Raw genomic sequence first — 27,897 nt, 5'->3', positions numbered from 1 at the left:
GCAGGCTTCTACAAAGACAAAAAAATCCCCCATGTAGCCATAACGGGGTTGTTAGGGAACACCTATGAAGGTCGATCTGGAGCACAGGGGGATGGTGTTGGCCAGAAAGACATCCAGTCAACTGTGTATGTCCATTTCCAAATGTTCTACACTGCACACGGTACTATTTTAAGGCTGAGTCGACCTAGAGGAGACCCAGGATTGGTTCCGATATTCGCCACGATATTAGCCGTGGTGAGTGATTAGCTCACTGCACTTGAACCCAGTCACTTGAGTTCGAGATAGTTACTGCACCACCACTCCACCACAAATATGTCTGCATATGATAACGTGTGCCTATACGTTCATGGGCACGCCTAACGTTTGTCATTTAGTTTTAATTTCTGATTTAAATGCTTCTTATCAGTATTTTATATCCAATCTATTCCAAAAACGATACAAATGTGGCCATTGGTGTAGTAACTTTGGGATGCCGTAAGTTTGGTACATTTAATCACAATCCGTAGGTAGTTATTAATTATTATAATAAGTCTTAAAACATGTAAGCTCATTACTGTTCGCCATTGAGTGGGTAGTGTCACTTCGTGTCAAACTGTCAAAGGACAGTCGTTGGCACGTGGTTCATTACACTTGTACATGTCGTACTTACGCTGACGTACACAGTTGGTCGATACTATCAAGAATTCACGATCAGTGACCTTGCTGAATATGAAGATAGTTGGGTCAGCATGCCGTTCAGCTTATTGTCAGAACATGGCCCGTTTCATCTCTACCCAAGCGCATACCGTTAAACCTCGAGCCTCTCTCCATGAGTCACATGGATGCTCAGAAGCCTGAGCTCATCGCCTGAATGCAAACTTCAAAGCAGTCGACAGCCAATGACTTCTTCATTGGCTACTATCTTCAGATAGGCAGCTCTAATGCGTGCTGTTAAACCCTGCACGGCAGTCCAGTAGCATCTGTGACCAGTTATCCGTGCATTAATATTTAGCTGTAAACCACCGAGAGACATTTAAGCGGTCTTCAGCATGTTATCATGACAAATCAGATAGTGCCTTTAATTCCTAGATTGTATTGATTGTTTTTGGTGTCATGAAATTCCGGGGAAAAATTTATTTTCAAAGGCATTGCCACTGTGCGACTCGCCAGACCCACTCCAACATGTGCATGTTGCGCTTGAACGAGTGCTGTGCACAGCAAACCACGTGACTGTTCCAAACGCACAGAAGCTCATTGACGGCATTTTAACAATAATTTCAGACTTCATTTATTTTCCTACGCGCCAAAGCTGTTTGTGAAACGCACTCGCCAACCTTATTTGCACTAAGTGTGCTCTGTAATGCTGCACTGCGCCCAGACTATTTTGCTTGGCCAGAATCCGAAGTCACACACCAAACTCCCCCGCGGTCAAGCATGAGGCTACTGGGGTTTCCTCGCGGCACGTAGCGCGTTGCACTTCTTGCCGTCGGGAATGGCGGCCTCTTTCATCGCTGCCTCATATCGGTCGTTGAGATTCGTGGGCGATCGATGCAACTGAAGCAACTAAAATTTGCTTGGATAGGCATACATCGGATAACAACTTTAGACAAGCAACAATGATCTTACTGGTCAAGCGCATGTAGGGAGGGGGATTAACGTAATGCTTCGAGGGCACTGTTTTCATTTGCCCGGCGATAAACATCCCAAATGAGTCTCTGGCCACACTGCATATAGAGTTTGAATATAAATCAAACGTTTATGGCCAGCCTTGAAAAGTAGCACCCAGTGCGGTCTGCCTCTGGTCTGCGTTTTGGGCGCTTGCAAGCCAAAAAAGAAAACTTCCTGCGTGGCAGACACAAGACGGCAGTGTGGTTCGGTAACGGATCAGCTATTTCCTGTGCCGCTCCGAACAGGGCTAGAGGAAAGAAAGAGGTCAGTAAGATTTCAAAGTCTCTCATTGTCTAACTGACACAGCCATCATAGATTCTCCCCCCCCTGGCCCCCTACACTCAGCACAGTGAGATCCACTCACCTTTGATTGACGTCCGCCCACCGACCCACAATTGGTCACACCGTGTGATTTAATGGCGCCTTGCCACCTCTGCGTCCTTTCAAATGCTTCGCATGGCTGTCACCTTCTTTTGAAATTCAGCTCTGCCTGTGGCTGACGTGGCCTTATATGCTCCAATGTTTTCATCTGAGAACACAATTCTAGATTTGAAGCTTTTGTGACTACAAGGATTCATACTTTTAGGTTTTTTCATTAAAGTCACGTAGGAAAAAATAAATAATAAAATTAATAGAAATAATAATAGAAATAAAATAATAAATTTCTGTTTTGATTTTATTTCTATAAATGTTTTAATTTTATTTTTTTATTTTTATTAAAACAAGATTTATTATTTTATTTCTATTATAATTTCTAGCATTTTTATTATTTATTTTTCTTTTTACCTACGTGACTTTACCGGAAAAATACCTAAGAGTATGAGAACGCAATTGGATATTTGTTGTCTAACGTCCGCACCAAAAATGTGTGCCGCTAAATTGCATCGACGGCTCATTGCAAATAACATAGGCTCAATAGACCAGTTTGAAGTTTGTGGAATAGAAAAAAAATTCTGACCACAAGTACATAAACCTTTACTCTTTTATACTAATAATATTTTTTCGATTGGTTGGGGAAAAAAGCGTTTTGAGTTTGGGCAATTGAAAACCGAAAAAGAATTGACAGTTTTTAAAGTATCACACAGAATGGAAATGAAGACGAGCAGCCTGGATCGACAATTAATTAAAATTAGCGAGTTGGCAGTATCAGTGTTTTATCCATTCAAATTTACTTTACTATTCATCACGTCTTTCATAATACGGTCTGAGACACATCCAGACAATGGAAAGTTCTTCATTAGACTCTTAACAGAAGGATTCTTTAACACGTATGCTTTCGCGACCAATATCATCCATAATATAGTTTTTTTTGGATTAGATCGTGTAAATATAAATGTGTCGTCAAACCCGCCACCACCCGACACGGCCAATTAGAAAGGTTTGTCACGTAAACAGAACATGCCAATTCCTTACTAATACAGCACACCGGTGTGTTGGAGAGCAAATCCACAACATTTACAATCTGAGTACGACATTTCGCCAGTAATTTAAACTAGCTTCATTAGGCGACAGCCATATTTGTGGAGAAATCCTCCTGGTTTAACGACACATTTATATTTACGCGATCTAACCAACAACAAAAAACTATATTATGGAGAAGGACTCTTGTGTGTGTATATTGTAAATTGACAACAATACAAAGTATGTGATGACCATGAAAACGATTTCTATTACCAGTGGTCAAATGATGAGGCCATGAAATGTAATAAATCACTTGCATCGATGTATCATTTAATGCAAAAGGTATCTCAACACGCTGTGCAGAGGATCTGGTATATTTCTTGGGGCTTTCATCGAATTACCTGGTAGTGATATGTAAGTTTAATCACCCTTGTGTTAACGGTAATGTGCATAATGCGGTATAGGACATGGGGCTCGAGATATATTGCATCACAATTGCTCATTTTTGATGGTCTGCTTTGAAATAAGAAAGATAAACTTTAGTTTTGCAGCAACATTAATGTTTGTGTGGAGTTTTGTTTGTTTGTGAAAACATTTGCTGAGCACCGACCCCAAATAGTTATTGTTTCTTAAATTTAGCACGGTGTTAAACTGTTGCTGAAAAAGAAGTGGTAAGATTTTTGCAAAGAGGAGAAGCGAGAGGGAAGAAGCAGAAAGCGGAGTGGTTGTGACATGCGGTGTGATGGTTGAACATGGTACGGATGAGATGAAACAGTCCGCGACATGGTTGGAGGAATCAATGAGTGACGCTCACAGGAACATCAGCCACGGTAGTAGCGATATAAGAGTGATAAGGAGGCATGTTACGATATGGCTAAGAGACTTGGGCCTGAAACAGGTGACGAGGAAAGCGGCAGTTGGTCTTTAGGATGGAACGTAGAAAATAGAGTGTTACAGATGTAATGACGAAAAAGAGTTTGATGGGTGGAACACGTGTGCAGGATGGAAAGAGGGCACGCTGCTGAGACAGCCATTCGAGTTGCACCCAGAGGTCACCAACCATGGGGATGAACTAAAGGCAGATGGTGCGGTACTCATTAATAGCGGAACTTCGACGTGTACACTTTGCATCAACTATATGGGATCTTGGGGTAGGAAGGAAGTGATGGCAAATTACAGTGGTATCAACGCCGTCGGCAGTGATGGCATTTTGACCATGACTTTGTAAGCAATGAGTCAGAGCTGGAAAGCCTTTTTTTATGGCCACAACTGACCTAACTGAAAATCAAACTTCGAATGAATAGCAGAAATATTGGATGCATAAGTACTGGGAAACATCTGATGAAATTGCAGCGATCGGTGGCACGCTGAGGCAAGGATAGTCCTGCACGTGATGTCTTCTTCTCTGGCGGGAGAGTGCTTGTAGAGCCTGGGGAGTTCATATTGTTCCTGAGACGCTTGACCTCACTTCTGGAGATGTGCCCTTCCGAGCCACCAGTGTGAGCTGACCCACATATATAAATGGATCCATAATATATATTTTTTTGGAATAGATCGCGTAAAAATATAAATTTGTCGTTAAGCCCGCCACCACCCGACACAGCCAATTAGTAAGGTGTTTCACGTAAACAAAGCATGCCAATTTGTTACTCGTTCAGCACACCGTTGTGTTGGAGAGCCAACCTGTAACATTTACAATTTCAGTACAACATTTTGCCGGTAATTACAACCAGTCTCATCAAGCGACTGCCCGAATTGTGGAAAAATCTTCCTATCAATTTGGAGCCACAAGCGATATATTTACGCAATATAACCCAAAAAACCCATTCTGTTATGGATAAAATTGGCCGCGAAAGCCTACGTGTTAAATAAACAAATGGAACCCATGGAAAACTGGGTCCCTGTCTTTTTTCATCCACCGATTGGCACTGAGTCTCGACTGACTTATTTCATCACGTGGCCATGGGCTTGGGATTTGTAGAAAGCCTCAATCTCTCCTCGCCTGTTGGGAGGCTTTTTGTTATGTTGCTAGTGCTACTAGAGTTTGAGTTGTCACGCCAGTGCACTTGCATAAACATCCGTGAATAAATAAAGCTTCCTTTTGTATTCATCATCATTCAAGGCAAAGTAATTTGGAGCCACATGAGATAGAAACATTTCCTGGCAATTGTGCCTTTTAACGCCTCAAGCCTTGAAAACACATTCTTTGTGCTTGCTTGTAAATCAAATAGTTTATCCAAACCTGCCAGAATATATCACTGAATTATCTAGGGCATGTGACCTCCATCTGCGCAGTTCTCCTGCATTGGTTGATGTGGTATCTTTAATTATTTTAGTTAAAAGGTGTGTTGACACAGTTTGGCAATCTAGCACCATCAGGCGTGCTGTTAGGCTGTGTGATGCAGTCAGGTTACACAAAGTCAATGGCAAAACAGATCAATACCCAAGTAGAAATTTTACTGCATCAATAGTCAACATAAACCAAATGCTGAACTTCAGTGCATCTGACTCTGGGAGTTATTTTTTTTTATTTGTACAGTGCTTTGGACTGATGCAAGTGGGATTCATTTGGACTTCATTTTAGGTCTTGCTTTTAATAACTTGCACATGTTTGGTTTTCAACGTACTAGTGATTATTATTTTGATGAAGTAAATCGGGTAAATATGATTAAAATTATGAACTGGAAAGCATTTTGAATGTGGTTTAAGTTTTTTTTTATTTCCATGAAGGAGCACATATTGTTTCAACACCAAGGCTCATTGCCAAACTAGTGCTTTAATGAAGGTTATGCAGCATGTCAAATTCTTATTTTGGTCTCTATGAATACAAACCCAATTTTGCGACCAGATATTTCATAAACAACCCTTACAACTTAGGAATGTGCATAATCCGTATTTAAATTTTGTCATTAGGTACGAAATAAATTACTCACATTTATCATAATTAAGATAATTTTCACGGACCACTTTGATACTTAATGTTACACAATCAAATAATAGAAACCATCAATTAATCATTTTAATGTGTGACTTTTGTAGTCACATACGGTCATGTACTAAATCATTAATTTTGTTAGCATTGTTTCCTGAAGAGTTAACTTTGGCTAACCGCCCGTTTGCCTTCATTTTACAAATGCAGAATCAGAATATGTATTTAGACTGGAGGAATCCTATGAGCTGCGACGCCCTTTTTACATCCTTTATATTAAGTTTGCTTGCTTGCTTGCGTGCTTGCTTGCTTGCTTGCGTGCTTGCTTACGACCGTGCAAATCTTTCAGTCGTTTTTTAACCCACTTCCCGTGATCCAATCGAGCTGACATTTTCCACACAGACTCGTTGTGCGAGACAATTAATGTTCGTGAAAAAAAATTCCCAAAATTTTACACTTTTTAGGCAACAAAATTTTATTTTACATATATTCAAATAGAACTCATTCATGGCTTTGGCTGAACGTCACAGTGTAAGAGCCCAGAGCGTAACCCATCCACAGGCCGTGGCGGAGTAGCGCAGTTGGTAGCGCCCTCGCTTCCCATGCCAAAGGTCGCGGGATCGATCCCCGCGTCCTCCACAGGCGAATATATTTTTAAATCCTTTATATTAAGTTCGCTGCCACACATATAAACGATTTATAGTGAAAAACTTTGTTTTTACGGGTTATACTTATTAAATCCTTTATATTAAGTTCGCTTGCTTGCTTGCTTGCGTGCTTGCGTGCTTGCTTGCTTACGACCGTGCAAATCTTTCGGTCGTTTTTTAACCCACTTCCCGTAATCCAATCGCGCTGACATTTTCCACACAGACTCGTTGTGCATGACAATTAATTTTCGTGAAAATTTTTTTCCAAAATTTTACACTGTTTAGGGAATTTTTTAAAATATTTGATTACCAATTGCTTAATGCTGGCAGACAATCATCTGACCCATAGGTGGCAGCCATCTCAAGCCAGAGGACGAGAGGACTCTAGCCGCCACGCATATAAAGGATTTATAGTGAAAAACTTTGTTTTTACGGGTTAATTTTTAAAAGATATCCAGTAGGAGATGAATGAGTGTGGCGGTGCATTGGCAAAGAGTGACACCGCTATATTCATGTACGGCATGTTGTCGATTTATTGTGGGTATCAGAACTTTTGGGGTTAATAGCAACATTTTTGTTTATAGCCCTTTGTCAATCAGCAACTGGACGAAGACCTCGCCATACCACAAGTTGTCATGGGTGTTGTTTGACCATGCTTTACCATGCCGGTCAGTGTCGGTTGGTGAAGGGTGGGGGGGTAGGGGGGGGTCTAAGACTGATTCAGAGTTCACCACTGATCAGAGGTCGCAAACGGGTTTTGATTCCTTACCCGTACCCGTACCCGGCCGCACCAGGGTCGCAAATGGGTACCCGTTTCCTACCCGTACCCTACCCGAAATGAGTGACAAACGGTTACTCCCCAGTGACTCACGGCCTACCCGTACCCGTACCCGGCCGCACCAGGGTCGCAAACGGGTACCCGTACCCGTACCTGGTCGGGTACGGGTAGCCGGGTATCGGGTAGGGTACGAGTATCGGGTACCCGGTTGCGACCTCTGCCACTGATCGACCTCAAGACACTGAGGTTATAGTGGAGTGTGCTCATGACTGCGCCACTGCTACCACCCCCCTTGGCAACTTGCTGCGAATTTAATCAAATGTCTATTTCTCTCTGTTCCTTGCAGGCATATACCTGTCTGACGTCGTGTACATTGACTCTGCCCATCCGGCATCTGGCAGCATCTTGGAGAGCGAAAAGAGGTCTCTGCACATGAACAACATACTCAGGGTCATCTCCGACTTCCAACAGTTCTGTCAATATGGTGAGGTCTCCCTCAGCACAGCTGCCAAGGGCTTTCCATGACATCTGTGGTCCTACAAGGACGTGAGGAACTCACCACTGAGTTCAGTAGTTTGCTTTTGCATGTATATAGGGTGCTTCAAAAATGTTTTAACACTTCTGAGAATTTGCAACAACACCACAAGAAATGTGCCTCCGGGCTCTGGAGACCACCTGGAGAAGATTCCAGGCATGTGTTGACAATGATGGCGAACAAGTGGAGAGACTTTTTGAAGAGATCAACATACACTTGCTATCATGTTACAGTCTTTTTCCATTGAAAACGATAGTCACATGTAAGTGTTAACATTTTTTTGAAGCACTCGATTGTCCTCTTGGAGTTGTGTCATGAGACCAAGGATCCGTATGGATTTCTCGCAGTGCAGTGCCATCCTTTGTGCTGGAGGATGGCCCATGCAAGCGGAATACCTCTGTCCCTTCAGGTGACCCTCGGTCCACACAGTAGGGGGCACCACTCTTCCTTCCGCCAATGCAACGCAGAGTGACGCTCGTCATATGAATATTGGAACTGATATTTTGAAGTCGTCAGAGGGTGGATGTTGACCTAGGTGTGTGCTCAGCCAAATTTAATGTGGCGCGGTTATTTTCGGTCACCGGTGACCAGGCGAAGACCATCAGCTGACTACACTTGAGAACCCGGTTTAATTGGGTGGCTGCCTGATAGCAAACCCAGCGTTTCAGTTGTGCCATCTCAGTGCTGAACCCCGGAGTTCAGTAAGTTGGTGGGACAAGCGAGTTTTTTTTTGGTTAAGACTATCAAAATACAAAACCTGTGTTGCCCTTGTGTACTCCCGTTCACTCACCAGTGCACGGGTTTCTAGCGGGCAATGTAAAACATTTGGTTGCATGTTACTGTCGTATTGAATTAGTTTTACTCAGCCAGCAGCGTGCTTGACAGCAAGACTAGCATTAGAATGATGCCATGTGGATTGGAATGCTCGGCTGATCGAAACCACTCAAAGCAAACGCGTGCCCCTTTTGCAAAGACTTTTGCACTTGCTGCTGGCTCTGTCGACTAATCAATTTCCACAAACTCTCCCAACATCAATATTTGTTTTATTACGTAACGAATAAAGCAGACAGAGGGAATACTAATGATATGGTTTTATGTAACGCACACTTACTCATTTCGATATTTCCACTCATTATCTAATGTGAAAAATAGCACGGGGGACGTTAATGCTATTTAAGGGAGGCTCGCGAATTGTGTTGCGCTGATCACATTAGGTGGGTGCCATTTTTGTTATTGGATTATAGTTGAATGTAAAATCATAATTTAAAATTACGATCCTGTTGCTTTTCTTGGAACCTGTTTTCATCTGAAATAATAAGCTACTTTTCTACATGTCAAGAACAACGGTTTGAAGTTTTATCCAGACCACTCGTTGGCACTATCAGAAATTTATATTGTTAAATACAGAGGATTTTAGTTGCTTACAACATTGTTATTGAGTTATTATTGGTCCAAGTAGACTTGGAGTGCTGTGATCCCACGATGCAATTTGTCTAGTTCTCAGGGTTTTGAATAAAATGCCAAAGAGCAGCAGTAAGACTGGAATTCGCATAAAAGTTCAAGACCAAGGCCATGAAACCGTGATTCACTCTTTACAAACTGTACACTTTGTGTGCTCTACCTAAACAGTAAACAATTTACAACAATTAAACAATTTAAAGTGTTATTTAACTATAAAAATTGCTGTGTAGTAAGCTCTGTTTTCCTTTTGAAGTTTTTTTTTTTAAACTTTCTGCAGCTGTCCAAACAAATTAATAACTTTTAAAGGATGCACTTTTATTTTCTTTAACTGATGGTGAAGTTTTTACAGACTATGCTTTAGGGTCAGTGTGGAGCATGGCCACTGAAATTCCAAACAATTATCTGTCAGTTTAGACGAATACAAAATGACCATTCTCTAAGTGTTCCATTAGGTTGAGAGGCAACATTTATAGAATTACAAGCCTTAAGATATTGTGCATTCTTTACGATGGCACAAAACGCCTTCCTACAGGAAAAATGGTTTGGAAAATATAACCTAGCAGTAGTACCCGGCGTTGCCCGGGTGAAAAATATATTTCTTAATAACCTTACATATATACACACCCTCACCACTCACCACTCACCCTCACCATTCACCCTCACCACTCTCCCTCACCACTCTCCCTCACTACTCATCCTCACCAATCACACCCTCACCAATCACCACTCACCACTCACCCTCAACACTCACCCTCACCACTCACCACTCACCCTCACCATTCACCCTCACCACTCTCCCTCACCACTCATCCTCACCAATAACACCCTCACCACTCTCCCTCACCACTCTCCCTCACCACTCATCCTCAGCAATCACACCCTCACGAATCACCACTCACCACTCACCCTCAACACTCACCACTCACCCTCACCATTCACCCTCACCACTATCCCTCACCACTCTCCCTCACCACTCATCCTCACCAATCACACCCTCACCAATCACCACTCAGCACTCACCCTCAACAATCACCCTCACCACTCACCACTCACCCTCACCATTCACCCTCACCACTATCCCTCACCACTCTCCCTCACCACTCATCCTCACCAATCACACCCTCACCAATCACCACTCACCCTCAACACTCACCCTCACCACTCACCACTCACCCTCACCATTCACCCTCACCACTCTCCCTCCCCACTCTCCCTCACCACTCATCCTCACCAATCACACCCTCACCAATCACCACTCACCACTCACCCTCAACACTCACCCTCACCACTCACCCTCACCATTCACCCTCACCACTCTCCCTCACCACTCTCCCTCACCACTCATCCTCACCAATCACACCCTCACCAATCACCACTCACCACTCACCCTCAACACTCACCCTCACCACTCAACCTCCCCTCACCACTCACTAATCACCACTCACAATCGCCACTCACAACCGCCCTCACCATTATATTTTTGCCCCAGTCAACGCCGGATATTTCCCATTCGTAGCAGTTTATATCAACTCTATAATCAACTTATATTAAACAGGAAGCACGATCCTAAAGTAATTTACAACCTTCGATTAGTCCTTTGTGCGATTCAAAGAATCGATTCCTGGCATGTTGGGGGTTTACATTTTGAATGATAGAGTTTCATTTTCATTGTTATTTTATTTTTTTATTTTTTCAGGAGTTTTTAATTACATTTTTGCCCCGGTCAACGCCGGATATTTCCTGTTCGTAGCAGTTTATATCGACTTTAACCAACTTATAGTAAACGGGAATCGTCCGAATCTAAAGGAATCTACAACCTTCGATTCCTTTGCGCAATTCAGAGAATCGGTTCTTGGCGCGTCGGGTTTAAAAGTAATAACACAGTTGTTTTTTCATTGGTATGTAATGTTTGAACGTTTTCATAAGATTTTAAATGTATTTTCCCCCCGGGCAACGCTGGGTATATCGAGTTTATACCACAAATGCGTGCGCATATTTTTAACGGGAATTAAAAATGGCGTCCACCCGGCAGCGAATGCGTCGCTACCCGTTGCCAGGGGCAACCGCCGTCCAATGAAACTGCGTATGGTCCGGCGACACACAGACACACACACAGACAGACAGACAGATTTGCGATTTTATATATATAGATTTAGCATATACCTTATGCCTACTCAAATTAAATTCATGTGTAAATGCCTTTCATACACAATGCTCATTTATTGAAACGGATTCTTAGATACATTTGTATTTTTACCATTGGAACCTCATTTGCCAGTAAAAATATGATAATTGTTTTTTTTACCCTTCTATCTGGCAACAAAACTGACACCTTTTTTTACAAGAAGTCATGTTTACATAGACCACAATACCTGCAGTCATAATGCAAACAAAAAACATAACTCTGATAATGTATGCACAGAGTTATGTTTTTTGTTTGCATCTGATAATGTATGCACAGAGTTATGTTTTTTGTTTGCATTATGACTGCAGGTATTGTGCCAGATAGAAGGGTAAAAAACCCAATTATCACATTTGTATTTTATTTGCTTTGGATAGACCACGCATCACCATAGAATGTTCACGATTATCTCCGGACTGCCAACAGAGATATGCACCGCTTAAGCACGATTGTACTTTTGTAAGGCAAACGGTGGTAATGTGGTTGGTGATATTATATTTATGCGTGTCTGTGCAGACTTCCTACCAATGCTACTCCATGTCCAAAAGTACCTTCAGTCTGTGCAGTACATTGAGGAACTGCAGAAGTTTGTAGAGGATGACAACTACAAGTAAGTGCTGTATTTTGTCCATGACACCACATTCAGCTAAAGTAAAAGAGACCTGGTCTCAGAATTCACAATCGGCTTTGAGGAAATATTAATCTCAAGTTAAACAGAGCATCTTTCTTGCATTTAACTTTTGTTGCGTGACATTCCATGTCGCATTGAGCGACTCTTTTTGCTTCTGCTTTCTAACACAGTTATTCGTTATTGAGCCATTGTTTGTCAAAAATGGTTGCTTTGTCTCCATTCATTCATACACAAAAGACTGAGGACAAAACCTCACCCTCCCCTCTTGCCTAGAGCTCACTCGGATCCAGCAGGGATCTATGAAATGAAATGCACTGGTTCAGCCTATGAAGGCAAAAGTAAAACAAGGACATTTGTAAACAAATCAATCAGAAAATAAGAAAATGCCATTAATAATCAAGACGACCCATTGCATAATGCCATGAGGACAGATTAATCCAGTTTTTATTCAAAGTTCTCTGTGCCATCATCTCGTGCAAAAATGAAATGACGTCACAGGGTGAATGACGTGTCGTGAGATAATATTGCGCATAAGGACATCATGGGGAAGTTAACCTGCACATGACTTATAACGTCATCACAATGCCTGAATTGGACTTGGCCATTATCGCTGGGTTATCTTTTTGTATCACTACGTGTTGGGTAATTCGTTCATCAGTTAGTTTTTTCTGTAGTTTAAGCCCCTAATAAAAACTCAACTTTAAAATGATTTAATCTTTGGTTATCTCGGTAAAGTCACGTAGAAAGAAAACATTAATTAAATAATAGTATACGACGTTTTATTTGCAACACAAGCAATCATCATCAGGTACAAATGAAAGAGAAAACAAACCTAGTAAACTTAGAAATATAGTGCAATACAACACAGAGAGTCAGCTAACATAACAGTCAACATCCTACCTGGTTGATTATGTTCTTCCAAAGATTGCTAAATTTGAGAGAGAGAGACAAAACACAGACACCGAGACACACAGACAGACACATAAGCAGAGAGAGATAACACAGAGACGCACAGAGAAAGACACACACATAGGCACACAGAGAAACAACGCCTCTGTGTCGAGGCCTTAAATAGAGAGAAAGGGGGGCAGAGAGAGGGGGGGGGGGTAGAGAAATTAGCATGTCAATGAGAGACTCGGAGCTTTCGTGATTGCAGGAAATCATAGAGCGTTATAGTGACCCCATGTTACAGGCAGATGGATAGATGGGCTAGTGGGCAGCGGTAACACATCAGTGCTTTGAACCTCAGTTGAAAAGCGTAAAAAAGCCCACGATGTTGAATGTTTTGCTTGATGATCCACGTGACCCTATTTGTCCAATCATCGTGCTTTTACATGTGTGACATGTAAATACATTTATTTTGAATAAAGTTGATTATTGTAGAGTCGCTTGTAACTGTATTGCCCCATTGTTTAAACTAAATACAGAAGAAAAAAACATCGTTTGCAAGAATATTTCAGAAAAGTTCCACTATTGACTTCAGCTTGAGTCTGCTTTTGCATGGCATCTGCGCTTTCTGTACCCCGTTGAGTAAAATGAAACAGCAGCTGCTTGCTGACAGTTGAAAAATATACTATTGTATGTGCCCGTAATGCATAACCTGTATATCCAAATTGGCGGAGATGACTTGTCTTATCCACATACACTAATTTAATGCTGCCAAAATAGGGCAGTTAAAAGTATTATAAAATGAGATGCAAAAACATACTCTTTGGTTCCTTCGGTAAAGTCACGTAGGTATAAAATAAAATAAATTAAATCACGACGTTTCGGGCGCAACACAAGCGTCCGTCATCAGCAATTGTTTCTTGCTGTGGTTGTCCCACCTGATGACGGACGCTTGTGTTGCGCCCGAAACGTCGTGATTTCATTTATTTTATTTTATACCTACATGACTTTACCGATAGAACCAAAGAGTATGGATCCCTGCAGTCACGAAAACTTCAAATCTAGAATGCAAAAACATGTAAATACTTGTGGTGTCAGAAAAGTATATTGATGGTGGAGGTTATTATATTTGAAAAAAAAAAACATGAGTGGTTTGCAGTATTTTCATATATTTTTCATACATCATACTGCCCTTCAGATTAAGGGACATGAGTGTGTACTGTGCAGTTTCAAATCCAGGTGACAGATTCCAGAGCAAATGCTACTTAAATCAACTTTGATTCATTGAGTAAAACAGCATCGGCCAATAAGATGGCTTCCATGCTTCCTCCAGAAACATCAATCCAGGGAATTCAGTGCCATGGCCATCAGTTTTACGTCTATGCAGGCATGCAGTATCTGATGTAAACAAATTATTAAATGATAATGTTTTGGCAGTGGTGCGTAAGCACACATAACAAATAAACGAAACTGTTTCATCAATAACGCTGACTAAAAGGAAACATGTAAAATAGGTGACATTTTGGCCAATGTCGCATTCTCATAGCACATCATTTGAAGAAGGGCCATTGATTGAAACGATGCCTACTATATATTTTTGCTTTTCAAGCCAATATGTTGGACGAATGTTGGGAGTGCATAGTATCTGGCGTATATCAGCAGGAGCAGCAATAGCGGTAACTCCACGTGTAGCTTCCTCCAAGGAGCTACTTAATACTGTCACCGTTCCTTAAATAAGCGCACACTAATGAGTTGTCATTCAGTCACCAGAGGAAAGTAGGAAATCCTCAACACACACGGCCTCTAATTTAAAAACTCATCATCGCAATCCCAGGACCGCTTTCTGAAGATTTAAAGAGTTAAAGCAGACCAGGCATGAGAGGTTGACCTGAATGTGCTTGGAAATGATGGATCTCACAATGATGTAATTCAATGTGCCTCTGGCTCCCAGAGGTAAAGCGGGGTACTCTCTTAAACTCTCTGAGCAGCAGAACTCTCCGCATATGGGAAACCATTTGCCTGTCATTCCGCGTGGGCTGCGTGTCCTCCTGTCTGAATGTTCAGAGAGCGGAGAGTTTCAGTTTCATTTATTAGGTATAACCCTGTGAGCCATGCGGCTCTTGACTCGGGTGCAACCGCAACAAACAAAAACATGAACAAGAAAACATCTTAAAGTGACTACCCGCAACAGAAAAATCCAGGAAAAAACAGCAAAAGTCTTCCAAAAAAGCACCGTATTTCAACGCTGTGTGCTAAAATCCCAGTGGGATGCAAGTCAAACAATAACAACCATAAGACAATTTAGATTAAAGTTATCAGGCTAATTCTAGATTTGAAGTTTTAGTGACTGCAAGGATCCATACTCTTTGGTTTTTTCGGTAAAGTCACGTAGGTAAAAAATATAAAATAAATTAAAATGAAAACAAATAAATTAAATCACGACGTTTCGGAAGCAACACAAGCAACCGCCATCAGGTATTGACTGCTCCAGCAAAATTACTGAGGCTAACTCTGTACTACAACAAACAAACATGATTAGTGAACACGTTGGCTCTAAGAGAAACCGTTCACATGCAGTGTGGCTGATGAATGCTGCACCTCTAGACACCAGATCGGTCCCTAAGGGCGGGGGGGAGGGGGGTGCATCCTTTGTTTATAGTTGAAGCTTTCAGGTGCCATTTCATTGAAAGGAATGGATTGTGATATTCCCAATGCGACTGGAAAACGTGTGACGGGTTTTTTTCCTTTCTGTTTTGCTTTTCCAAGCGCGTTACTTAATATTGCTAGCGGAGAGGTCAAAGTTTGATTTAAAAAACCGGTCGCTTGGTGGCCTCTTTGTGTGAACTCAAGATGTGCACACGTCCAGTGTGAATTTACGGCTTCTGTTAAATACATGAAGTTTGCCTGCCATGCCAATGTTCCGTGTTGCGTTGTATTTCCAGGCAATCGCTCAGAATCGAGCCTGCGAGTAGCACGCCGCAGCTCGCCATGTCGAAGGAGGACCTTACAGGTAATAATATCATGGTTCATACTCTTAGGTTTTTTCGGTAAAGTCACGAGGTTGTTTTTGGTAAAGTCACGAGAAAAAGAAGAAAACCTAAGAGTATGAATCCTTGCAGTCACGAAAGCTTCAAATCTAGAATATCATGGTTACTCTTCCCATGAATCAATCTAGATCTAAAGTTCTCGTGACTGCAGGGATCCATACTCTTTGGTTCTTTCGGTAAAGTCACGTAGGTAGAAAATAAAACAAATTAAATCACGACGTTTCGGAAGCAACACCTTTGCTGTTGTGGTATGTACCATGTTCTGCAGCTTCCAACTGGGCAGCTGTGTGCATATTTTCACAATTGACCTGTTTGCAGTGGCTATTTTTTGGCGATACTGCGTTTGCAGTGGGCACACAAGCACAAATAACGTTTGTCAATCACACTGGCCTAAAATTAAAGGGGAAAAAAACGTTGTTGACAAATGTGTTAAGTTATTTGAAACTAACCTTTTGCCCGTCCAAGGACGGGTGTATTTCAGTAAATCTGAAACTTGCAAGCGAAAAGCAGACCGCGATGTGATATTCGTTGCATCCAATCGCAATTTGTAAGGGTGCTGTGACACAGACCTATTTCATTTAAAGGTTCTAATCCTTTGTTCACCATGACGTCCTTTTTACTTTGATGTCTCAACAGCGTGACGGAGATCGCGTGACGTCAGGGTTCTGCCTTTGTAGTGAGGGTTGTCAGTTGACGCTGAGGAGGGGGGAGGAGGCGCCTCGCCCCCCCTCCATGTGGAGTGACGTCAGCCGCTAATTATTATTAATGGAGGGTTGGGTGTCCATTTAAAGGACGTCACCTTATAATGATTATTAATGAGGGGGGCTGTTCGATGTGGAGTGACGTCACCTGCTCATGATTATTAGATGGGGGGGGGGGTACTCCGTATTGAGTGACGTCACCTGCTCATGATTATTAATGAGGAGGGGTGGGGGGGTGCCCATTTGAAGGACGTCACCTGCTCATGAATATTAATTAGGGGGGGGCTGGCCGATGTGGAGTGACGTCACGAGCGTTAAGGACAGACATTCCTGGGTGATTATAGCAGGTGTACCTGATGCGTGTTGTGGCAAAGCTTGTTTAGCCTCCGTTCCTTAATTAAAACAGGGCTCTGATTTATTTACACACGTGTTGCACTGTCCGCGAAATGGGTCAAGGTAATTTGCAGTCAAGTATAATGACGCACACATATGTAAGATGGAAATTAAATAATAATAGTTTGAGGCCCTTAGTCATTCTGCTGATCGGATGACGGTCTGGCCTCGTAGTGTAAGTGGTTTGACCAGACTTCACAATGCTGGTCAGCGTGAGTTGGTGAAAGGGGGGAGCCCAGGACTGGTCCAAATATCACTCGCAGCTGATGTCAGCCCTAGTTGTGAGTTGGACTCGACTAACCGGGTTTATAATGTAGTGCATCACTCCCCCTTTTTTACTTTTATTCACATGTACCTGTACTTGCATTGAAACATTTCTAGATAACTATGACCTTACATTTTTATTTAAAGCTTTCGTGACTGCAGGGATTCATATTTTTGGTTCTTTCGGTAAAGTCAAGTAGAAGGGAAATAATAAAAGAATAAAAAAAAAAAATATAAGACAATATATATTATTATTTTATTATTTCCCTTCTACGTGACTTTACCAAAAGAACCAAGAATAACTATGACCTTGCTAAGTTTTTGTCTCAATGCCTATGTAGCTCAGTTGATAGGGCAGCAAGCTCCCTGTCAACTTGTGTTGTCATATGGAGAAATAGCAATGTGTTAGAGTATGATATGTTTTGATATGCAGTTTAGGAGCTTCTGGAGATGCAGAGGGAATATCAGAGATGTTTCAAAGGAATACGTGCAGTTGAGATCGATGTTCCATTGTGTAAAGTTATTCGCCACATTTGCGCTGGTGAAATGTCCTTGAGTCTCCATCGGTGCATAAACTGTCTGCAAGAGGACACGAGTTCAAATCCGGCCAGGGTCAACGTCGCTGCAGAGTCAGTCAAATGGGCAGTTTGAGCTGCACGTGATGAGGCTTCACCGGCTCCGCCAAAGGAATGTGGAGTTGCCACCGCCGACTTGGAACCGCCACCGTAAATGAAGCCACAGAGGCCGCGCTCGCTTTGGGCAAGAGGGAATGTTTTTCCTCTCAATGGAACCGACAGTAACGCAGATTTGTCCGATGTTTTTTTTTGCGCGCGTGTCTGTTTTCCATTGGCCTCCTTCCAGGGCCGTCCGACTTGTCGTCATCCCCGCGCGTCGGCAGGAGACCCACGGCCCCCGAGGCGCTCTCCTTCCACAGTCCGGGAGCCACGCCGCCCCTCGCGCGCCACACCCCGCCGTGCTGCCACCGCAAGAGCCGCAGTCTGGGCAGCAGGTTGGGCCAACGCACGAGGAGGGCTTTGGCGGCTTCCAACCGTTAGTTTAAGGCGCCCCAGTCCAATTGTATTACCGTACACCTGCTTTCCAACGATGCAATCGAGCCGTGCGTGGGGGCTGTGCTGAGCTCGTCCCCGTGTGCGGCTCAGGGAGGTGCCAGGTTGTTGTTTTCCCCACCTCGTCGGTAGGCGGTGAAGTCAATCGGAGGGGGGGGGGGGGTGAAGAGGTTTTGCCCATCGCCTGTCTGTTCTGGTTTTCACCAGGGATTGTGCTCTGTTTAAGCTTGCCTGACCTGTGAAATCAGTCAATCTTCCTAGGACATCATAAGTGGCCGTTTATGTCGTTTGGCTGATAATTCATCACTCAAGACAAATGCATTCACGTGTAGTTCTTCTCTATTCCAGTATTGCGAGATTATTTTTTCCCCATGATTTGTCCTGGTTTTTTTGTGGCGGTGGCAAAGCTCGGCGCAGCGACTGTGGGTGTCGTGAGTATTCGGACACCCCCAGCATGTTTAGATGCGGCTAAGAGACTCCTGCAATATTTGGGGGGAAAAATCCTGGTATTGATAGGTCTCTATTTTTCTCCCTTCAAAAAGGTGACAAAAATGCTGATTTATGCCGATGAAGGTACCTTTCAATGCAGAGCAGCGCATGGACAGTAGGCTCAGTACTGAGTCAGTAGCCAGTAGTTGCGTAAATTTACTATAATTACTATAATTATAGTCGGGTAGAACTCCGTGATGAAGCGGGGGGAGCCAACTTCGTGAATCCCATTTGTAATCTAACCAATAACCACTGGGAAGCATTTGCGAGTGAGACTCACCCAACCTCCACAGAGTGGCTGCAACTTCTGCTTCCAACCGCAATTAAAGACACCCGTCCACCGCATGCGTCATATATCTCTCTGCGTCCGCCGTTGCAAGTGCCAAGGAATAGACGAAACATCTGTGATTCATAATAAGACTCGAGCGAGACAAAATGCAATAAGCTGCGGTGTCGAGGAAAGAGTGAATCTGGTAGCCTTGGCGGCTTCATAGAAATACAATTGATTCATAAATGCAACTGTGCTTTTAAGATCCGTAGCACATTTTTTGGTGAGCGTTTTATTTTTGCAACTGAAAGTTGAAATGTGATGGTGCATGAATATTGGACGCCATTAATTTGTTTTGTTTATTTAAATTAATTGTAGCGTATGTGTGTTCGTTCGTCAAAATTAGATCAACTATTCATTCATGGAGAAGCTATTCAAGTACCGGATAACTTTCTGTTCCCACTGCTAGCCCCTAATGAGCGATTAGAGAAATTGTAATTACAGCGCCATTCGAGCTAAATAATTCGTGTCGTAATTTTTTCCGCGCAGCGTCTCGTGTTACAGACCCCAGACCCAGACGCAAAATCAAGCTCGTCGGCTCGAGCGAATTAGCCAATACCATAATGGCTCCGTCGAACTTTTAAAATGGTTCGTGTGATTGAACATCAGTCACTTCAGATCAGCAGCGCGGTTGGCTGCATGCGGCGCGGAAGAGGTTCGGCGTACACGCGCACAACAACAACGAGACGAGTTTTCCGCACGTCTAACCACCGACGATGGGGGGGGTGGGGTGGCGCTCGGTCCTGTTTTTTTTTGCCACGGCCAGTTTCGTGGGCCCGCAGTCGGGCACGGAGGCCAAGAGCATGACCCTGCCAGCCGTGCGGCCACGCCACCTGCTGGACGACAGCGTCATCGAGAGCAGCAGCCCCCTGCGCACGGCTACCGACGCCTCCTTCCTCTCCAGCGGCCTCTCCATCGGTAAATTGCCCCCCCCCCCACACACACCCCCCCAGCTCAGAAAAAAATAAAATCGGCCTTTCTGATATATTGAATGTACGGTGCGTCCAGGTGTAATGGTGGCAGTTGAAACAATTGGCAAGTTCTTAAGACTCATGGATTGTTCTAAAGCCCGGTTTGTATTTGGTAATTACACAAAATAAGAGCTGCCATGGCATAATGGTTAGTACACTGTGGACTTGCAATACAGGGGTCGCTGGCTCGATCTCCTCCCCTGCACAGCAATTGAAACAATGGGCCAAGTTTCTTCAATTCCCTCCACCCCCACCTCTGTCTACCCAGCCGTATAAATGGGTACTCCACAGTTAGTCGATTGGCAGCTCGTGTGTGTGGTGGGGTAGAGTGTGGAGTACTCCTAATTCTTCTCAAGATGTCTGGCCAGCATGCAAGATGAGGCCAAGATATTCTCTCGAGAAGCTCTGTAGAGCTTGCTCGAGTGGAGGCTCTTCTGCCAGCAGTGGCATGAACAAGTAACTTGCAGGTGCCGTACCTTTGCCCTCACCATTTTGAAATGTCTCCCTGGTATTCAAATAACACATTCCTGCGGAGGAAGCTGGTAGGAACGTTGGGTTGCTCGGTCAATGGCCAGGGTCAACGGCGGCGTGGTGTATTCCGCAAATATGGCCGACTGTGAGGGTGAGCACAATCCGGCGTGAGTAGGTTAAACGTTGATAAGGGCACCACGGGGTGACCAGCCCCTCCCCACCCAGCCCCACCCCTCCCACCCCCCACCCAGCCCCACCCTCCCCACCCAGACCCTCCCCACCCAGCCCCTCCCCACCCTCCCCTCTCCACCCAGCCCCACCCCTCCCATTTTTGGATGCACGACGGACGGACGGACAGAATAATCCCCTGTGGGCTGGTGTAACCAGGAGGTTCCTACCAGTAAAATTTCTACAGCTCTGGATAGATGCCCCCGTGTGTCAATGTATTTGAGTTGTACATTTGGCTCTGCTGTGTCGGTGTCATTGTGAGCACCACCAGCCAGTGTCACAGTGTACGGTGAGCTGCCTGCTGCCGTTTATTTCCCAGACGGCTGAAGTACAAAACCTACAGGGAGCAAAAGGTTGCGGCACACTCGCCGTTTGAAGATTATGAAAGGCGCGGAGTGTTGTCAATAGTTTTGTATGCTTCACTTGGTGTTACATTAACTGTGTGCCCCCTGGTTTATGGTTAAACAGTGACACCTGCAGTTTAAAATGCATTATGTATTTAATTTGCACTGATAAATGTTGGTGATTTTGTGGTGTTTTTACACCGCCCATGGGCCCAATTCCCAATTAGGAGTACGTACCTTTACCTACAAAAAAAATTTGCCAATGTCTCCATCACCAACAACATGGAAAATCACTATGATGATGCATTGTGGCCATTTTATCAAGATGTAAATTTACCCCATGTGTCCTTCACTTTCGGTGAAAACAATTACTTATCCCGACCATGTGTTTTCAGGTTGTACCACGTGTTATTCGGCACGATGTACGATGTTTCACTCCACGTACCGGAAGGTTTTTGCAGAACCGAATTAAATTTGCTACTGCAGAGCCTCCAAAACCCCACGCAGTCGTTCTTTGACCATCGCCATCTGCGATTTTCAATTTTGTTAATTGCATGCTTTGTACAATAAAGCACACTTTGAAACACGTACAAGTGACAGGAATGAAAATATCTGTACTTTGAAACATCATACATATTGGATTGGTCAAATGATCAATGTGAAATAGAGTGAGTATTCAATGAATGTTTAACTTTTGTGCTTTTAGGCAGTAGTGAAGGGTCTGAGCTGAGCGAGGAGCTCAGCTATGCTGGATTTGACAGGTACGGTCAATAAGTGTAAAAGCTGCTTCAAGTCACAGGACATTGCATTGCATTGCAGGCCATCACAGATGTGTTACAACGCAAGCGATAGACAATTGCACATTCTCCATTTTTGAGTTTGCTTTGCTTTTATGCTGTTAGTTTAACGCAATATTTTGCTCTGTTCTCAAAATGAAAAACGTACGAACATATTTAATCTTGGATATTTGCAGATTATTTAATGTGACTAGTTCAAAATGGATAATATATAATTTTAAGCATAGCCTTTCAGAATTTTATTTGTAGTTGGTTTCCGTTGGGTTAGATCATCTTATCTTATATTGATATAGCACTTTCATCCAAGGCGCTTTCCAAGGGTGATGAGTGGTACGATTAGGGTAGCCGAACGTGATATGGTGAATAGGAATGGGGTATGGGAATTACATGGTTACCTCGGGATGGAGGGAAGGATGGGCCAGTAGAAAGAGATGGTTTCTTGAGGAAGGAGCCAAAACTATACGGGGTGGGCGCTTGTGTAATGTGGAGGGGAAGTTTGTTCCAATATTTGACAATGGCTAGACTTGCTTTTCAGCATTCCGACTTTGCTAATAAACCAAATCAGTTGGCGTGTTTGCACAGTGTATAGATTCAGCAGGGATGATGAATACATTCACTGCACGGTATATTTCTAGTGGGTGTGGCATATAAATTGCTGCTGCACTTCAGACATACAGCAGTAATCGGATACACAGCAACATGTGTAAATGTCTTCTTGGTTCTTTCGGTAAAGTCACGTAGAAGGGAAATAATAAAATAAAATAAATAAAACATAAGAACATTTTTTTATGTTTAAACATTTTTTTTATTATGTTTTATTTTAATTCTTTTATTATTTCCCTTCTACGTGACTTTACCGAAAGAACCAAGAAGATGAATCCCTGCAGTCACGAAAGCTTTAAATCGAAATGTGTAAATGTGGATGAGTTCAAGACATGTCAACTGAAATTTAATTTCGTTGACTTTTAGGTTATGTTAATTATACAAAAGAATTGAATTATAGTTTAACTCAAGGATATAGCATTGCTACATTTAGATTTTTGTGAGATGGGTTTTTATATACAATGCATGTATAAGGCACACACACACACACCTATCGTATATTAGTACGCGGTACGATCGCACACATGCCTGGCAGCATTTGACATGTTTTCACGTTGTTTTTGATATCATTTTGCAAAGACGCTATCCCACATGGCATCTGGAGATGTTTTAACACTCAACGATCCCCTGCATTAAAATGGAACACCCCAAAAATATAAAGGCCTTTGCTAGGTGTCCACCCCCGCCTGTACGTGTGTTTGTATGTTGAACTTCTTTCGCACCGTACGTAGTCAACCGTGCTAATCGGAGGTGCGGGGGGGGGGGAGGACAACAAACTCGGCACAAAAAGCAGTCCTAAAGAAACGAGTTGGTCAATCTCGATTTGCCCGATCGCTTCGAGAGCAATGCAAAGTACAAGTGCCAATGTGCATATTTTTGGGGTGCTTCATGTTTTTGGCGGGTGTCACTCGGTTCTTGAAACATCTTCGTGGGGTCTCATCCGCCGCGTGCCGCCAACAACAACAGGTCACGTGATTGCACGGAGCGTAACCCCACGGGATCGTGCTCTTTACCTCGCAGTACACTGCCCCTGCCACCCCACGTGGGGCAAATGACAAAGTATGCGACATGGAGCGCAGGACACAGGAGCAGATGTGCCAGAGTGCATTTCATCAGGTACACCGCATCACCGCACGGCCACCGCTGCATTATCTGTTGCTGCATCATCGGCATTTTCATTATTCTCCCCCACCGCCGGTCCCCTCCCCCCCCCCAATTTTTTTTCCAATGGATGTGCGAAAGAGTTTCCTTTGTCAATGGCATGGACGTTGTGCACAGAAGACATTTCTGTTAAAAACCTCGCCCTTATTTTGTAGGCGCCTAGAGAAAGTGGCGCAGCAACTTCATGTGTGCACTAAGATAATGTAACCAACGTTACGTAGGTCAATGAAGTGAATTTTGTCAGTTTAACGTGTCATTTTTTTTCGGTAAAAAATAATAATACAATTATAATATACAGCCCTCAATCCACTGCTGGAGAAGGCCTATGCCATATTGGTCATTGGGTTTTTTTTACCATACTTGACCGTACGAATCCGTACAGGTTGGTGAATGAGGGCCAACAAGCGATAGCACTCTCCACTGAAGTTATCCACGGCCATGAACTCGGGTTACCAGGCTCGCAGGGCAGTGGAGTATCCACTGCACCACCGCAGCCTCCTCCAATAACAGTCGCAATTATTTTGGTGGATTCGTCTATGAATTTCTCTTCTGACCTTGCTCCACCTGTATTGAAATGCCATCAAACTAATGATGAACCATTTTTTTACGTTTCAATAAAATCTTAATATTTGCATTGGGTGTTGTGTGTGCGTCTAAAAAAACAAGTCAAGTCGTCATTGTGTTTTTTGGTTAACATGTGGTGACTTTCTGGCACAGTTTAGTTGATACATTGTCAACATTGCCTGCATTTATAATCGTTTTCCTTTGTCAGCAGCTCCCTGGATTTGGACGACTCACCCCTGCCTCCTCCGAGCAGCCTGGTCACCTTGGAAGGAGCACTGAAGCGCAGGACCATCTTGAAGGAAGGACGGAGACCAACCGTACGCTCAGCCTTGGAAAATCACAATTTTCTTGTCTTGGAGCATATTGTATCCGTGTGTGTGTCTAGATCGTTACTCAAATGTGTAGTTGGGTAACTGTTGCATTGCATTTTTGTGCAATTTTGAGTCATTCCCATGCCAATGAAGGCAGTCTATCATATCCATTATTGCCAAATTCCAAGCGGCCAATTCACAGATGAACCACCGTAATTTGGAAGGTTTTCATTTAATAATTTGTTAGTGCAACATTATTTTACAAGTGTTCACATGTTACGTTAACGTTTGTATTGTTTTGCAATACTCTTGCTCCTATATTTTGTCGTAACAGATGTCTCCGTGGACAAGATACTGGATCTCTTTGTGCGGAGCAGATCTGTACTTTTATTCGGCAAAGTCCATGAAGGTTGCGGACAGAAAGCATGTGAGTTCAGAGATGGGTTGTTAGAGTTTGTTGGCATGCTCACCACAAGTACATGTGGTTAATGCAGACTTGATTCTTTGCAACAGGTACGTGTTTGTTTAACACGTAGGCTTTCGCGACCAATATTGTTCATAATCAACGATTTTAAACCCAAAAATCGTTGATTATGAGGTACGTGTTTGACGTTTGAACATCTTAACACCTGTTTTATTGCCAGAAAGGGTAACACCTATACTTATTTTTCATACTTTGATACTGGCAAAAGGTGCCATGATATTGGTCGTCACGTGCATATTATACACGACGCCACTTTCCAAGCTCTGATTCTTGAGCTCCATTCGTGCCCGTGTGACTGAATCATTTACTCTCCGTCAGATCGCGGAGTTTGAAAAGCTGGAGCTTAAAGCACCCCTTAAATATCCACCAGAAGTTTTTCTAAAATTGAAAAAAAAGCATGCAAACGTGTTGCCTGTGTTCCTTTGTTTCCCCACACAGTTTAAGTCACGTCCATCTAAGAAGGTCCACATTGCTGGCTGGATGGTGGTTAGAGCTGCTGATCCTGATCATTCAACTGTGTTTCAACTCACAGACCCCGAAAGAGGTGCGTTTAATCCCCAATGTGCATCATCGGCGCAATTAGATCAAACACGACAAATGAAAAACTGGGATTTTTGTTCAGCGACTCATGCGGATGCCCGCCGTGTTATCACGGGTGTGCGGCAGTGCGCAACATTCCCATATGTTCCCAATCTGCCAGAGCTAAGTTTCGAGTTACAAAGTTAAGCCATCGTTCGAGGATGTTTCGAGTAATGTTGGTAATGTTACTTCGAGCAGATTTTCGGAGCCTTTTAGCGTACCAAAGTTATACACGAGCTTCATTGTTCCTGCACCATATGTAAACATGTGAAGTGAGTTTATCCAGCAATTATGGTTATGGCCATTGGCAATTGTTTGGTAATTTTTTTTTATGTTATTCACCGATGAAAAGGGTGCAGGAAAATGAAAAATGCAGTGTGTGTGGAGAAATTTAAGCATGTGTGTTGTTATAATTGCAGGCAATGTGTACAAGTTTCAAGCTGTGTCAGACGTCAATGCCAGCCTTTGGGTCAAACATTTAGATAAAGCCTGTAAAAGCAACATAGCCCAGGTGAGTTACCTTCCACATATATACATTAGTTTAATTTCGGCTTAAATAAAATAGTCAAAATGTATAATTTAATACAAAATATATATATTTCATGATTGGAGTTTTTTTTAATCAAATGTTGCTTCTTCTTTTTCAGCCACCAGACAACTTGATGACTTTTGAATAATGGTTATGGACAAGCAACAAGATTCAACAATGTGCAAGGCACATGGCACTTCTGCTTTGAAAATGTTAAGTTTAAATGTTGGCACATGTTAACCTGTGGGTTTACATGTTCCATCCAAAGAGAACTGATTTTCTTGGCGCAAAGCATTTGACATCGAATTCACCTCTGCGCTGGCTAGATAATGAATTTGAGTGGCTTTTATACCATGCAAATGAAGATCACTTGATCCGAGCATTCAAATGAAGAGAGACTCGATGGCTTTCAAAGTTCGTGAAATGGTTAGAAAATGAGCCTGAAGACTTGACCACAGTTGCAGTTTCTGCAGCCAATGAACTGATTTACATAACTAGCGCTGTGTTACAAATGCAAGATGACAACATGCCGTTTAGTACGACTGTCCAAACTTTATGTGCTTTTTAAAGGACCCCATATGCATTTACATTGAAATGTTTTAACGTGGTATATTTTAACGGAAATATAATTGACGATATTTTCCATGTTCACGGTATTTTTTTGTATATCTAAAACAGTGTTACAGCATGATATTTATGGGCACTATGAAGTTGTGTGTTAAAGTATTGTAGGTTGGTGCCCAAGCACTTACCGTTTCCATGTTATGTTTACAATAAGAGAAACACGTCATTGTATAATGTACTGTATTCGCTCTACATATACATCATATATGTAACGTTTAATGTTATGTTTTAATGTTAGCTTCTGTGTAACAGGTTCTTGTTCAAGCTTAATTTTAAGCGATGGAATACCTTTCCATACATATCAACTATTTGTTAAGCTTGTCAATTTTTACGAGTGTTTTTTTACTAAGATACTGCATGCCAAAATGATTTTCGCATTTTATTTTTAAACGACTGCAAAGTGGGAATAAGCGAATGTTATTTTAAACTACACACTCATAATACACACAAGACAAAACTGGTGGTGTATTAGAGTAATGCGATTTTACTTCACTTGTTAGTAAATATTTTTAAGTAATGTACGTTTCATTTGCAGTAGCATTTTAAAATGCTTCTTGTTAAACAAGAATGGACTGAATTATTTCGGAAATTTAGTTGTAATAAATGCTAAAAACTGCACGTTGCTGTTTGTTGAATGATTGGCGTGAACTAACACTCGACTCTTTTGAGTTGGGGGTCTAAATGATATCACCACTTTCAGCTCCTTTTAGTTGGTGGTCTAGACAAGGCTGAGGGAATTTTACATGCAATATGGTCACATGACCTGCATGCAATGCATGATGGGACTCGTGCCTCCCTGCTATTTGAGCACAGCTGTGTGTGTTAAGTATGTTTCTAGCCTGC

The 27,897-nt window shown here is 42.7% G+C and overlaps 1 protein-coding gene across 4 annotated transcripts in view; it reads left to right on the top strand.

Annotated features, from left to right (window-relative positions):
* The window catches only part of LOC144724351 (ras-specific guanine nucleotide-releasing factor RalGPS2-like), a 194,572-nt gene extending 166,900 nt beyond the window's left edge, over window positions 1-27,672 (top strand). For 3 of the 4 annotated variants that reach the window (XM_078603410.1, XM_078603413.1, XM_078603409.1), the window contains exons 10-21: window positions 7,749-7,886; window positions 12,097-12,190; window positions 16,042-16,109; window positions 18,366-18,513; window positions 20,155-20,306; window positions 22,109-22,163; window positions 23,823-23,918; window positions 24,736-24,844; window positions 25,173-25,265; window positions 25,761-25,866; window positions 26,321-26,412; window positions 26,549-27,672. In XM_078603410.1, coding sequence (XP_078459536.1) covers window positions 7,749-7,886; window positions 12,097-12,190; window positions 16,042-16,109; window positions 18,366-18,513; window positions 20,155-20,306; window positions 22,109-22,163; window positions 23,823-23,918; window positions 24,736-24,844; window positions 25,173-25,265; window positions 25,761-25,866; window positions 26,321-26,412; window positions 26,549-26,578 — 1,181 coding nt within the window. In that variant the 3' untranslated portion in view covers window positions 26,579-27,672. The remainder of the gene's footprint in view (window positions 1-7,748; window positions 7,887-12,096; window positions 12,191-16,041; window positions 16,110-18,365; window positions 18,514-20,154; window positions 20,307-22,108; window positions 22,164-23,822; window positions 23,919-24,735; window positions 24,845-25,172; window positions 25,266-25,760; window positions 25,867-26,320; window positions 26,413-26,548) is intronic. The other variant, XM_078603412.1, reaches the window with a different exon arrangement.
* Window positions 27,673-27,897: the final 225 nt, after the last annotated feature.

This window comes from Lampetra planeri, chromosome 20, assembly GCF_965212315.1.
Source record: "Lampetra planeri chromosome 20, kcLamPlan1.2.h2, whole genome shotgun sequence".
Classification (NCBI taxonomy): Eukaryota; Metazoa; Chordata; class Hyperoartia; order Petromyzontiformes; family Petromyzontidae; genus Lampetra; species Lampetra planeri.
This window is presented reverse-complemented; position numbering and strand designations above follow the sequence as displayed.